Here is a 14978-nt window from a genome sequence, read left to right as displayed (position 1 = left end):
CACACGCACACACAGCTCAGAGAGGGGCACTCTTGCCATCAGTGTCTCTCTCTGACTCTGTCACCTTCCCTCCTTTTTCTCCCACTTCATTGAACTTCACTCATCTCTCCTTTTGAGAGGGAGCAAATTATGAGATTTTCTCTGCTGGGCCAGCAGGTCTCTTTCCCTTCATTCCCTTAAACTACCAACACCCCGCTGCCAGGACCCCAGCTCTCAGTGAGGATCTGGTCACCATGGACCAGGACCTGAGGAGGAGCTGTCTGGAGACAGGAGTGATGAGGACCTGGATTGAACCAGTGGTGGCCTCAGCGCAGGTAGCAGCCTCCTTCTATGATGCGGGGCTGTTACTGGTGGTCAAGAATTACTACAACCTTTCCAGTTTCTCTAACCACACCAATTCCTCCACTCCCAGGGGGGCCAATGAGGATGCTCAGCAGAAAGCCATCTCCAACTTCTACATCATCTACAACCTTGTGGTAGGCCTCACCCCACTGCTCTCAGCCTATGGCCTGGGATGGCTCAGCGACCGCTACAACCGGAAAATCTCCATCTGCGTTCCCCTCTTGGGTTACCTCCTCTCCCGCCTCCTCCTCTTGCTGAAGATCCTATTGGACTGGCCAGTGGAAGTGATGTATGGGGCTGCAGCCCTGGCAGGACTCTCAGGGGGCTTCACGGCTTTCTGGTCTGGGGTCATGGCCCTGGGCTCACTGAGCTCCTCTAAGGGCCGCCGCTCTGTGAGGCTCATCATCATTGACCTGATCCTGGGCTTGGCAGGCTTCTGTGGGAGCATCGCTTCCGGTCACCTCTTCAACTTGCTTCGAGTAGGCAACCGTCAAGGTGTCGTCCTTGCCGTCTCTAGTGTGGGCTGTGCCACATTTGCTTTCCTCTACAGTCTCTTTGTCCTTAAGGTCCCAGAGCCTGAGGTCAAGCCTAGTAAAGCCTTTGGTGTAGTGGACACCGTGTCTGGGACCATAGGCACTTATCGCACTCTGGACCCTGACCATCCAGAGAAGAGGGGAGGGGTGGTGGAGCTTCCTTCCCTGGGGAAAGGAGAGCCTCGCAAAACTATCATTGCTCTGCTCTTTGCAGGGGCCATCATTTATGATTTGGCCGTGGTGGGTACAGTTGATGTGATGCCCCTTTTTGTGTTAAGGGAGCCACTGAGCTGGAACCATGTGCAAGTGGGCTATGGGATGGCAGCTGGCTACACCATCTTCATCACCAGCTTCCTGGGAGTCCTGGTTTTCTCTAGGTGCTGCCGGGACACCACCATGATCATGATAGGGATGGTCTCCTTTGGAGCCGGCTCACTGCTCCTGACCTTTGTGAAGGAAACCTACATGTTCTATATTGGTGAGTTTGGCTGCTTCCAATTCAAATGGTAGAAAGGGGGTTAGGGGAGTCAGGAGACCCAAGTTCGAATCCCAGCTCTGTCACTTACTTATTTACTTACTACCCATGTGGCAAAGATACTGGAGTGGTTTGCCATTTCCTTCTCATCCTGTTCTATAAGATTCCTTTCCCAGTATCTTTGCCAAGAAAGCCCTAAATGGGGCACAGGGAGTCAGACACGACTGAAAAATGACTGAACTGAATGGACTGGGTGCTAGAATGACTAATAGAGATAAGAAGTGCTGGGAGTTTGGGGAAATGATCCCTGAAGGCTTCATGGGAAAGATTAAGGCTCGAACTCTAGTAAAGTTTGGATGGTGGATGGTGGAGGACAGGTGGGGGAGGTAGGAGGTTAGTAATCACAGAGGATGAAGCCTGCTGGATCTATATCTACTCTTGCCCTTGCCTGTTTTCTTCACAAATGGACTCTGTGTTATTGTCATGCTTAATATGTTGTCCCGTCAGGGTTTGCATGAGCAACTCTTACCTCTAGACTTATGAGGATGTTACCCCAAGGCTTCTTACAGAGGGAAGAAGGTGCACACATGAGGCTTTACATTAAAAAAAAATAATCATTGGGCGTCTAGGTTGCGCAGTGGATAAAGCACCTGTTCTGGATTCAGGAGGACCTGAGTTCAAATTCGGCCTCAGACACTTAACACTTACTAGCTGTGTGACCCTGGACAAGTCACTTAACCCCCGTTGCCCCCCCCCCCACAAAAAACCAAAACAAAACAAAAAAATAATCCTTAGGTGGCATGGGGGAAGGACTGGTTATGCTGAGAGTATTTTGGGCATCCTTTAAAAGGGATATGCATTTATGCTAATTCATATGAACATCATTTATTGTATTCATAAGTGTTCAGATAACGTTTGGACATATATTGAGAGCTGGAAGGGACCTTAGATGCCATTGAGTTCAAGCCTCTCATTGTACAGATCAGGAAACTGAGGCCTAGTGAGGTAAAAGGGCTTGCCTGACATCCCTCGGGTAGGAAATAGCAGAGGTGGGTTTCAATCTCCAGTGTTCTGACTTGGAACCCAGAGGTCTTTCCATCATACCCCATTGTCTCCCCACCCTTTTCTCTCCTTTTTCTTTCCCAAATGGTGGGCTGATTGGAGCGGCTACTATTTGTTGTTCTGAAAACATGCTGCTGAAGTACCACAGCTTCCCAGTGAGGCTTCCCTCTTAGGTTCCAAAAGGACAGAGGAAAAGCACTGGGAGACAGGATGAGAATGGGGCTCTATCTATAGAGGGACTTGCTCCTTGAAGACAGGTCATCGGTGGCAAGGAACTGGCTCTTGAGGGATGCTGCTCCCCAACTGACGGAAGGAGAAGAAAAGACTCTGGTCCCCTCCCCTTTCTCTTTCAAATCCCCCTTCCCTCTCCTCCTCAAGAACAGTTTTCAGAGACAGACTAACCTGCTCCTGAGAGCAATTTCCATCAGACTCAAACACTAGGAAAAGTAGCCTTGATGTATGGAAGGAAGAAGATTTTAATCCAAAATGTAATTGTAGCACAGTAGGAAAAAATGTTGGTTTGGGAATCAAAGGATCCTAGTGCAAATCCTGATTCATATATTTACTAGCTGTGTGACCCTGGGCAACTTAACCACTTAACCACTCTGTGCCTCAGTTTCCTCATTTGAGGAATGAGGGGTGTGGATTTGATTATTTCTAAGGACCCTTCAGGCTCTGAATTGACAATCCTGTTGTATGATCCTGACTCTGCACTGGCCCCCTTCTACCTGTGTGACCTTGGGGAAGTCCCTTAACCTCGCTGGATCTCACTTTTCACTATAAATGGAGGGGGGTGGGTTGGATGATCTCTAAAGTCTCTTCCAGCAGTTCTAGCTTTATGATCTAGCTCCAGGAAAAAGCCATTTCCAGACAGCTCCTCCAAGTATTGTTTTTCACTGGGTACAAAGAAAGAAGGAGGGTGAGAGGGAGGGAGCACAAAGAGGCACTTATTGTTCTCAATGAGGACGAGGAGGATTACTTCAGCATCTCACCTTAGGGCTGCCTCAAGTGCCCTGCCAGCAGGATTAGGCATAGACCCCACCCAGCTTCCTAGCAGTTCGGTCCTCTGGGACAGACACCAAGGTCAACACCGAACCCTGATGAGGAGGCTGAGTTACAGGCAAGGTCAGGCTTCACTAATTTTTCTCGTTTGGTCATGTTGCAGCCCGGGCTGTCATGCTGTTTGCTCTCATCCCCATAACGACCATCCGATCGGCACTGTCCAAGCTCATAAAGGGATCTTCCTATGGTGAGGAGAAATTGACTATGGATTACTGCTGTTCTCAGATAACCTGGCCTGGTTTGGGGGAATGGGGAAGCCCAGGGCATACTTTAAGGTCTTGGAGAATTCATGGGGTTATGCCAGTAAACAATGCTCACTGCTGGCTGCTACCCAACAAATCAACGTTTATTATGTGGCCCACACTGAGCTAGGTGCTGGAGATTCAAAAAGAGGCAAAAGACAGTCCCTAACCTCAAGGAGCTCACAATCTAATGGGGGAGACAACAAGCAAACAAATATGTACACACAAGCTACGTATAGGATAAATGGGAGATAAGAGAGGGAAGGCACTAGAATTAAGGATTAATCAATGGGAGGCAGCTAGGTGGTGCAGTGGATAAAGCACTGGCCCTGGATTCAGGAGAACCTGAGTTCCAATCCAGCTTCAGACACTTGACACTTACTAGCTGTGTGACCCCAGTCAAGTCACTTAACCCTCATTGCCCCGCAAAAAAAAAAAAAAAAGGAAAGGAAAGAAGAATTAATTAATGGGTTGGGGGACAGCTTCCAGTAAAAGATGGGATAGAATAGAGAGAGCACACTAAATGCTGGTCAGTGCACAAATAGTGTTGGGTAAGAATCAGAATAGAGCCCAAGAAAAAGTGGGAAATACTCTGAAAACACTCTTCTTGGTCCTGTTACCAAGCTGTCTCTAGAAAGTCCAAAGAGATACAGGAAAAAAGATTTCTGGAAGAGAGATTGTGATTGCCTAGAAGGGGAAGGAGGTGAGGGAACATTGTGAAGGAGCCCATAGAAGCTCTCTGAAGTTCCAGAATAGAAGGGGATATCGTGACAAAGTCCTTCTCAGTAACCCTTCTGATCCTCCTACAGGAAAGGTGTTTGTGATACTGCAGCTGGCACTGGCCCTCACTGGGGTGGTGACATCCACAACCTTCAATGAGATCTATCAACTCACCATGGATAAGTTCACGGGTTTTTGCTTTGCCCTCTCATCCTTCCTTGCTTTCTTGAGCATCATTCCTATTGGGTAAGGGTCACTGTGTGTGTTCTATTCTGTTGGTGCTGCTATTATTACAGTTGAGAGCAAGAGAGATGGTTCATCTGCAGGGAGCTTCTGGGGGAAAAGGGCATTCATATCATCCCATTTATAAAGTCCTGGGGAGGTGACCTCAAGAGGAAGAAGTTGAATGCAGCTATCTTCCCCACAGAAATCCCAGGCTGAAAGTACGACAACTTAAGAATTTCCCACTAGTACATGTGGTAAACTGAAAACCAGACTCGGTCATTTGGCAATGAAAAGTTATTTAGAGGATCCCCGTTCTACTTCTTGAAATCAGACACTGGCATAAGTATAAAGAACCCCCTTTGAATCACAGATAGTTTTTTTAAGCTTAGTTTGGTTCATATCAACTGATAAGTAACTACTGCCTTAAAGGCATCTGGGCATTTGGTGGCCCAGCACTCGATAACCTCTTTGTTTATAAGGTCTATCTCTTCCTACAGTACTGGACCAGGGTCATACTGAGACATATAACATCACTTGTAAAAAGAAAACACTGGCAGCCTGGCTGGGCAAAGGGAAGAGTAGAGGGGGTGGGGGATAATTCTTTCCTTCTATCTTCTTCCTATCCTACAAAAACCTTACACTGTAACAGTAGTTCTCAAATATTAACAAGAATGCAGCCAGTCCTGGGGCTGCCTTCTTTTACTGTGCATGTTTCTAACATGAGCACATCTATACTTGTGGTTCTTAGCCCAAATTAATCATTTACGGGGCCACTGTTGAGCAATCAGAGCTACGTTGAATAAGAATTAAGTTGGATAAGAAGGAAGCATCCACTCATTAGTGCCTCACCCCAAGAAGTTCCATTCTTCCCATTAGCATGGGGGGGTGGGGGTGGGGGCGGGGTAGAAAGGGAAGAAGGGAGGATTGTACTGGAATGGATGGAGAGAGATCAAGGCTGGGGGGAATCTGTGAAACCTTTAGCTCTCCTGAAATTGTCCATAGACTAAAAAAATGTTTGAGACCCACCAATTTAGGATGCCCGGTTACTCCATGGAGCACTGACCCAAGTTTCCTTTGCAAGTAACTCCCCAGAATTCTGAGCTAAGAGCCATAGTCCAGTGTAGGATCTTTCTACTAGGCTTAGCCTTCCTTAGCTAAAAATATTTCTTCTTTTTGTCTCTGCCACATTCTTCCACCCATCTTCAGCCTTCCTTAAGAATGGTTACATTTGGGGCAGCTAGATGGCATAATGGATAAAGCACCGACCTTGGATTCAAGAGGACCTGAGTTCAAATTCGTCCTCAGACACTTGACACTTACTGGCTGTGTGACCTTGGGCAAGTCACTTAACGCCCATTGCCCTGCAAAAAAAAAAATGGCCACATTTAATAGCCTCCCTACATTTAATAATTAACAAGCCTCCCAAGAAGAGCAGTAGTCTATTTGTCATCAACTGTATTAATTAACTGCCTGGGCTTCCTGCCATAAACAGTTGACTCTTTCTGGGATACAGTGAATATGTACTACTTCCCATTCTAGACACCTACCAGGGTTCACCATTTCGGGTACCTCCTTCCTCCACACCGGCCCTGAACAAAATGTGTTAACCTTAAATTGCCAAGACATTGGGTCTCCTCTCATATGCATTCTAAGGGGGCTGTCTATGGTATACTCATTCAAGTATTGTGATTTAGGGTCCTCATTTAGTAGGAGCATAGACTTAGAGCTGGAAAGGCACTCAGAGGTCAACCAAGTCACCTCACCCTCTGATTATTTTGCATATGAGGACACAGTGTCTTCTCACAAAGATAAGGAAGACACACTTCCTACCCTTGCAGGTTTTATAGTTTCAGAATGATTTTGAATCCTGAAACAACTTATCTTCTCAAAGGGAGGAAGAACAGCCAAGACAATTAGAGAAGAACCATTGTGGCACCATGGAAGCAACAGGAACTTAGACATTAGGAAGCTGAATGACCTCCATATCAGGGCTGAGAAAATGAGAGCTGAGGACCAGCATCCCCTTGGCTCAATCACATAAAAGCAAACAGTTGATTTCTGGGATAAATAAGAACAGATTTCCTTAAAGAAATAGACATTCTCATGGCCTATTTGGACCTATCAATACTGAATTGTCCTGAGGAGTAGTAGTTAGTCAGACTAATCTTAAATCTGCTATATATTTCTTTTTTTAATTTAGAATTTTATTTTTTCCCAAATTACATGTAAAAACAAATTTTAACATCTATTTTTAAAACTTTGTGTTCCAAATTCTCTTCCTCCCTTCCTCCCTGCCCTCCTTTAAGACTTCCAGAAATTCAGTATAAGTTATACATGTGTTCTGCTAGATATTTATAATCCTTCATTCATCCCTCCTCCTTTTATGTATATATCCCATCTAACTAGACTATCTTGTCTAAACTTTGTGTCTTCCACAGTGCCCACATAGGAGGCCCTAAATTAAGCATTCAACTAAATTGAATTGAATTTGAGGTCTCCTGGATGTGGTTGAACAATGTTGGGTGGACAGATAGCCCTTACTTAGAAAAATGAACCTCAGAAGCAGATCTTTCCCCCTTAACTCTTGGGCTAAAACAATGGCAAGTTAAAAGTTTTGGGGTGGTCTTCCATTTAAAAATTGCAGTACTTGGGGCAGCTAGGTGGCGCAGTGGATAGAGCACCAGCCCTGGATTCAGGAGGACCTGAGTTCAAATCCCGACTCAGACACTTACTAGCTGTGTGACCCTGGGCAAGTTACTTAACCCCAATTGCCTCACACACACACAAAATTTTTAAAATTGCAGTACTCAAGGGTAACATTCTATCTGAGATCAGTTTCATTTAGTCACCTTACCCTCTATATTCAATTCAATCTCTTCCCAATTCAATTCAGTTCAACCAAAATGTATCGAACATGGACAATGTTTACCAAATGTGTAGAGTATTACTTGTAGGCACGGGGGAGATACAAAGATGGAATGACCCAGTCCCTGCCTTCATGGAGCTGATAATCCAGTGGGGGGTGTGTATGGATATGATACACAAGTAACCAAGATACCCAAGAGAGAATAAATACACGAGTCATGTAAATAAAGTTCTATTCTAAGTCTGAGGAAGAGAAAATAATTTCTGACTCAGGGGATCAAGAAAGGCTTTGGGGAGAAGGTGGCTTTTGAGTTGGGTCTTGTTAGAATGGGCATTATTTCTGCAAGTCGAAATGAAGTGATGTGGGGAGGAAAACTAATTCTGGGTGCGAAGAAGTAAACAAAAGCAAAGGGATAAGAAAACACGGGATGTTTTGCTGAAGCATAGAACATATGAAGTGGAGAAAAGAGAAGGCTGACATAAAGCCATAAAAGTAAATTGATGTCAAGCAACAGAGGTCCTTGGATCTCTAATTTGTTAAATTAATGGCAATTGGGCCATTGAAGAGTTCTGAGTACTGGATGGAGGTGTATGATTAGGGCTTGCAAAAGGAAAAGTGAAGGACAGCCTTTAGTGGGGCAAGACTGAAAAAGGTAAAAGCAGGCTATTGCAATAGCTTGTTAATGAGAGCCTGGACTAGGGTGGTGGCAGTAGGAACAAAAAGGATGTTGCAAGATATAGTACCAAAAAGATTTGGTAACAAACTGGATGTGGGAGTGAAATGAGAGGGAAGGGTCAAAGATAACACTTGAGATGTTGAGCCTGAATGAGTAGATGTATTATGGGCACCATCAGCAGCAATAGAGAAATTGGGTGGGGCCAGCTTTGGAGAAAATGATAAATTCAGTTGTCAACATACTGAATGTGGGATATTGGTGGGACATCCAGATGGATATAACCAATAAACACTTGAAATGAAAAGTCAAGAGTAAAGAGTCAGGGCTGGACCTGGGTTTAAGTCTTGCCTCTGATGCTTTTGACCTCTGTGACTCTGGGCTGGTCACTATCCGTTTCTCAGTTTCCTCATCTGTAAAGTGAAGAGGTTGGCCTACAGGGCCTCTGAATTGTGTTCCAGTTCTAGATCTATGATCTCATGATGTTGATTTGGGAGACATCTCCAAAGAGGTTGAAGCTATGGCATAGGATGAGATCTGATAGGGGTTGGGCTTGAAATTGCTCCCAGGAGAGGATGGAGTAGGAGGGATAGGAAATTCTGGGTAAGCTATGGACACAAACCTACCAATCAATCTCCCCCCTTCCACCCTCCAGTTCTCACAGAGTGATGTTCTGTGTCATGGCCAAAGACTACACTAACATTTGTAGCAATGGGAACAACGACAGAACTCATATACTGGAATCCCTTTTATACTAAGGTCAGCTGTGTGACACTGGGGATAGAGATCTGGTCTTGGAATTAGGAATACATATACTGGTTATATGACTTCTTAGTGCCCCAGGTAACTCTCTAAAATGATAAGTTATAGAAGATCTTTCAGATTTTTAAGGGAGGTGATCCTATTGCCCACCTTTAATATTATTAGTATAATATAGTATTAACTTTGGAAAACAAAGCAAAAGGAAAAAACCTTATGTCACCACATATTTTCTCTACCTTTTCTGAAGCAAATGTTTGACTAAAAACTAAATTGTAGGGGGGAACCAGGTGGTGCAGTGGATAAAGTGCTGGTCCTGGATTCAGGAGGACCTGAGTTCAAATCCGGCCTCAGACACTTGACACTTACTGTGTGACCCTGGGCAAGCCCTTAACCCTCATTGCCCCACCCCCCAAAACTCCCAAAAAACAAAAACAAAAAGAAATTATAGCCTATGTTTATAGCTGAGAAGAACAAATTAGCTTTTTAATATTCACTTTAATAAGTGCTTTAACAAATGGAAATGCTTTTAAAATGTTACCTAGCTTGAATTTTGCAGCAGGGATCTAGGCTCAGTGGATCTACTCCAGTACTAATCCATGTAACCAGTTCCTAGTAAATTATCTAAGCTCATGAAATGGACCTTTCCAAATGATGTATGAACATGACATTTTTGAATGCTTACTATGTGCAAAGCACTCATGAGTTTGCTAATTGTTCTTCTCAGCTACAGATATAGACTGCACTTTGATTTTTAGTCATTTTAAAAAATTTTTGCATCAGAAAAGAGGAAGAGAAATATGTGGTGACAAATTTTTTTCTATTTTGTTTTAGTTTCCAAAAGGCCACTAGCCCATAATGGTTGGGTATAATAACATTTTAAACCTGATTTCACTGATCTGGGCATTCTTTATCCTAATGTAGATTTAAATTCCTCAGTGCCTTAGTGGAAGATTTGATGAATGATTGTGATTTAAAAAAAATTATCCACTGACTATCTAGGGGAAAGTGACGAGCCTCTCCCAGCTTGGACTAGTTTTATATGCATGGTCATCTGAGGACCAGCCTAAGTTAGGAGAAACTTACTGCTTATCTTTAGTTGGTCAATAGATAATTGTTTTTAACCACAAATGCTCATTAAACTTACAAAAGATAGGGGCAGATAGGTGGCGCAGTGGATAAAGCACTGGCCTTGGATGCAGGAGGACCTGAGTTCAAATCCAGCCTCAGACACTTGACACTAGCTGTGTGACCCTGGGCAAGTCACTTAACTCTCATTGCCCCACAAAAAACCAAACCAAAACAAAAAAACTTACAAAAGGTATAGAGGAGTTTAAATCTGCATTGGTGGAAGGAGTGACCAGACTGATGAAATGTGTTCAAATGTTATTAAACCCAGTAATATAGTGATGTGTGATCTGAGAACCGGCCCAAGCCTATATTTTATTGTTGAGCCCACACTCAAAGTCTTTCTAGCTTTGTACAACCTTCAGAATACACTAGCCTAGTTTTCAAAACCTCAAGCCAGCTCTACAGCATGATGAGGACATAAATGGAGGCTTACAATAGCAACAGTAAATGATAAAAGTTTGAATAGCTCTTTATAATTTATAAAGTTTTCACACTTTTCTCATAACTCTGTGAGGCTAATAATAATAATAATAACAACAACTAACATTTATATAGCATTTACTATGTGCCTGGCACTGTGCTAAGCACTTTAGAAATACCTCATTTTATCCTCACAAGAACCCTGGGAGTTGCTATTGTTATCTCCATTTGACAAATGAGGAAACTGAGGCAAACAGGTTAAGTGACTTGCACAGTCACACAACTAGTAAGTGTTGGAGTCCAGAGTTGGATAAGTCTTCCTGAATCAAGGCCTGGTGCTCTATCCTTTGTACCATCCAGTTGGTCCAATAGTTTGTTTTACTATTCCCATTTAACAGATGAGGAAACTAAGATGTAGAAGGGTCCAGTGGCTTGGCCAAGGGCTAATAAAGGGACAGAGATAGGTCTCAGGTCTCAAGTCTGTAAGGTAAAGATGATGCCTCTCATAACTATCTTCCAAGTGCCTGAAGATGCTGTTGGCTGCCCCTTCCCCCCAACCTTGTGGCTATTTTGTCTTTTCTGTGATGCATTTGTTGTTAAGTAGCTTCCCAAAGAGTGACTGGGACCATTTGGATTGTCAGTCAGTTTCACAGTCATTTAACCACTTACCTTCCAAACAAAACTGTAGACTAAGTATCTTAGTAGACTAAGTAGGCACGTGCCTATCTAAGTTCTTTTCACCTTAAAAAGTTGGCTCTCTGAACAGTCAAGTATATCATTCCCCATTGTGTGCCACAAACTTTTGTAAAACTTCATCATCTCCATACCTCCTCTCCTAAGGAAAGGAGTTTTTGGAAGAGAGAAAGAATACTAGATTAAAAATCAGGAGACCTGAGTTCTAGCCCTGGCTTCACCACTTCCTTGTTAAACTGTAACAAGTCATTTATATTGAGTGTCTTAATCCAAAAAAATTAGAAATAGTAATACCCATTGCACCTATTTCAAAGGATGATTGTAAAACTCGAATGAGATTGTGTATAAAGTGCTTTGAAAATCTTAAAATGTTGTATAAGGGTCAACTATTACTATATTTTTGCTTTTCCTTACAGAGTGACTATAAGGTTCAAATGAGATAATGTATGTGAAAGTGTAGTGTAAACTATGAATTGCTACAAAAAGTTACTTTGTTGATATTATTTCTTATTTCCTGTGTGTTAAAGTTCTTACCTTTCCCAGAAGCCTGTTTACAGCCCTCCCACCTGCCACAAAAATAAATGAGACATTCAAGCTCAGAACAATACTGCTGTGGTCAGGCAGGCACTCCAGGAATGGTTAAGCAATTTAATTTACAAGGTTTACCTACTGTCTGGCAAAAGGTAAAAAGAGCTGAGTGAATACATGCAATTGCAGCCATCAACTCTAGGTTGATATGAGGCACAGACTGTAATTGCATCATAGACTCAAAGCTCAAAGAGTGCTCAGAGGTCAATTTCTCTGCCCCCTCGTTTTACAGATGAGAAAACTGAGGATGAAGAGGCAGAAGGGACTTTTCAAGGTCATGCATTAAGTAGCAGAGCTGGGATTGGTGCCAATGTCCTTTCTGGCTTCAGTGTTCACTCTCCTATGTTGACAATATTGACAGAATAACCAGGAGATTGTTATATATTATACACTGAATATATACCTATATGTGTCTCTATAGCGATACATGTTTATCTATACACAGCGTATCTGCATACACACACATCTATCTGTAGAGAGGATGGCAGCTCACAGAGTATATTTAGTGCAGTAGGATTTATCTAAAACTTGGCTAGCCCAGATAGAGGCTCTGCAGAAATAAAGCTGACATACTTTCCCATGGATCTGGACCTCTTTGCAACAAAATTGCACATATATATTTCACTTATTGTTGCAGAGACACCAGCCAATTTTGGACAGTCATTGTTGGAGCCATAGTGATGGCCAGTAGACCAGGTAGTGTCAAAAAAATCCCCCAGAATCACTTTATGAGAACCCTGTGTGGGTTTCTAGTCTGATCCCAGCAGCAAAGGTCCTGCTATTCATCTCCCTACATGCATGGTACATTTCTGCTGAGACAGAAAAGGGTGATCCAGCAAAGCCATCCTTCTTGAGGGAAATGACCAAGCCCTAAAGAGGAACTATGGTAGAGAGGAAAGAATCCTGAATTTGGAGACAGCTCAAATCCAAATCAAAGATTTGACACAATCTGTGTGACCTTGGATATGTCATTTCATCTCTCTTGGTCTCTGTTTCCTTATCTGTAAAGTGAAGGGATGAGACTTAATGTCCCTTCCTGTTCTAAATCTATTATCATGTGGATAGAGCACCAGTCCTGGAGTCAGGAGGACCTGAGTTCAAATCCGGCCTCAGACACATGACACTTACTAGCTGTGTGACCCTAGGCAAGTCACTTAACCCTCATTGCCTCACCCCCCCCCCAAATCTATTATCATCTTTGCCTTTACTGTGGTCCCAAACTCGACACTTCAGTGTGGGTAAAAGACTGTCACCTCTTTACATCCTTCATCATGCTTCCTTCACTTAGGAAGGAACTCTAGCTGAATGACCAGGTCGCAGTTTCTCAGTCAGACGTGCCTGGGAGACCCTGGGCTTCCCCACTGGGAATTATGTAGTGAAGTAACAAAGGCATGTTTAAAGGGGCTAAAGGAAGAGACCAGAAGGCTGCTTGATCTAGGTGAAGATGTCCAAACATCTTGGAGCAGAGGGAAGAAGGGCTTCTGTCGAGTTTTTGGCAGGCTTACCTAGGCACTTGGAAGTTGTCCTCGAGGGGTCATTAATTTCATTTTATGACATGCATGGCACATCTCAGCAATGGGCACTGCCTGCTCGTAAACATCTGCTATTGCCTCCCTCCAAGGTGATGTCTGTCCATAGCCTGTTTCTGTTTTTGTTTTTAAATCCTTGTCACATCTTTAGTGAATATGTGGTCAGTGACTGATTCACCCCCAGCCCCATGAACTCTGGTTTGATAGAAAGCAGTAGGTTTGTTTTGGTGGCTAAACTTTGCTGTTATTAACATTCCTCTAAATTTCCTCTTTTTCACTATCTCTCCACCCACTGTCTCCAAACCTAACAGGGTTGTAGCCTGCAAGCAAGGAGAGATCACTGAGAAATGACTGAGCTGATGTGCCTAAAACCCCATAACCAGAATCGCTTGTGGTGTGGATCCCATTTGAAGAAAAGTAGCTGGACCAGGGAAACTGATCATGAAAACTAGAGTGCCACCTGGTGGGGGGTCGGCCTCATGAACCAGCTATTTCAAAGGGTTCCTTACTGGGTGGAAAGAAACACTATACTGGTGGAGGAAAACTTCTATTTTCAAAATTAATTTCACAAGGAAGCTGCCAGATTTTGTTGGTGATATAGAGAACTTCCCCAAGAAAGGTATTTGAAAGACCAAAACTTGGGGGTATTTCTCAACTCTCCTATGAGGCCTTGGGTCATAGATTGGTGCTCAGTCTCATCCACCATGCTGTAGATGGTTATCCAGAAATAGCTGTCTTGGCTGCCCCTGCTTCAGGCCAATATGCTATAAATAAATCAAAGGTGTAGTTTCCCAGCCCTTTTAGCTCCAGAATTAGTTGCCATGGAAATCTTGGTTTCCCCCCCCTTTTCCAAAATTGTTGTCATAGACAGAAGTAACACTTTTTTAAAAAGGGAGACATAGCAACAAGCTATGTCATCCTTCCTATGGCCACATAAGCTACAGTGCTTGAGGACCCCTCAGATAGCTGTTGCTTGGCCTTTTGGGGGGGGGGAGCGGTATCCATTTCTTTGTAAAGAATCAAGTTTCCATGAAAGGATCTTTGGGTCACCTTCTCTAATTCACGACTACATAATGAAGGGCCTTTTTATTAAAGGAACAAAATGAGGATTGCAGCCTGCAATTATCCCAATAGGTCCAAAGAGACATTTTAGTCTGTCAAAAAGAGTTCCTAGGGGCAGCTAGATGGCGCAGTGGATAGAGCACTGGCCCTGGAGTCAGGAGGACCTGAGTTCAAATCCGGCCTCAGACACTTAACACTAGCTGTGTGATCTTGGGCAAGTCACTTAACCCCAATTGCCTTACTTAAAAAAAAAAAAAAAAAGAGTTCCTAGAAGGAGGGCTCTAAGGGAGAGTGTGTCAGGGATGTAAAAATTTCCTGTATTTTGAGGCATTTGCTTAAATAGCTTGCTTGTTTGTTTGTTTAATCTGCTGAGACTTTTTCCTATATGGTAATTTACCTGAAGTGCCATGTTTGAGCACATAAATAAATGTGAATGAATTTCATTTGATGCAACACATCCTTTTCAAGTGTCTGTGCTCTGTGCAAGGTTGGTGCCAAGAAAGTGTCTCTATGCTCAAAGAACTTACATGGTGGGCTAGGGAGCAGAGGAAAGGTACACAAGCAGAGGTAAGTATTAAACAAAATAGGCAATAGTG

At 43.4% G+C, this 14978-nt stretch overlaps 1 protein-coding gene across 1 annotated transcript; it reads left to right on the top strand.

Moving 5' to 3' along the window:
- Positions 1-233: 233 nt before the first annotated feature.
- SLC46A2 (solute carrier family 46 member 2) lies at positions 234-14058 on the top strand. The gene is made up of 4 exons (XM_043979836.1): positions 234-1353; positions 3578-3661; positions 4526-4682; positions 13632-14058. The coding sequence occupies exons 1-4, from the start codon at positions 234-236 to the stop codon at positions 13669-13671; spliced, it is 1401 nt and encodes a 466-aa protein (XP_043835771.1). The 3' UTR covers positions 13672-14058.
- Positions 14059-14978: the final 920 nt, after the last annotated feature.

The sequence above is a fragment of the Dromiciops gliroides genome, chromosome 1, assembly GCF_019393635.1.
Source record: "Dromiciops gliroides isolate mDroGli1 chromosome 1, mDroGli1.pri, whole genome shotgun sequence".
In the NCBI taxonomy this organism is placed as follows: Eukaryota; Metazoa; Chordata; class Mammalia; order Microbiotheria; family Microbiotheriidae; genus Dromiciops; species Dromiciops gliroides.
The sequence above is the reverse complement of the archived record's forward strand: the minus strand, read 5'-3'. Positions and strand labels throughout refer to the sequence as shown.

What these genes read in the sequence shown, in the direction of transcription:
- SLC46A2 (XM_043979836.1), top strand. Translation starts at nt 234, where the DNA reads ATGGACCAGGACCTGAGGAGGAGCTGTCTGGAGACAGGAGTGATGAGG. An exon ending in AACCTACATGTTCTATATTG is followed by an intron (nt 1,354 to 3,577) that starts GTGAGTTTGGCT and finishes GTCATGTTGCAG; the next exon opens with CCCGGGCTGTCATGCTGTTT. An exon ending in TTGAGCATCATTCCTATTGG is followed by an intron (nt 4,683 to 13,631) that starts GTAAGGGTCACT and finishes CAAACCTAACAG; the next exon opens with GGTTGTAGCCTGCAAGCAAG.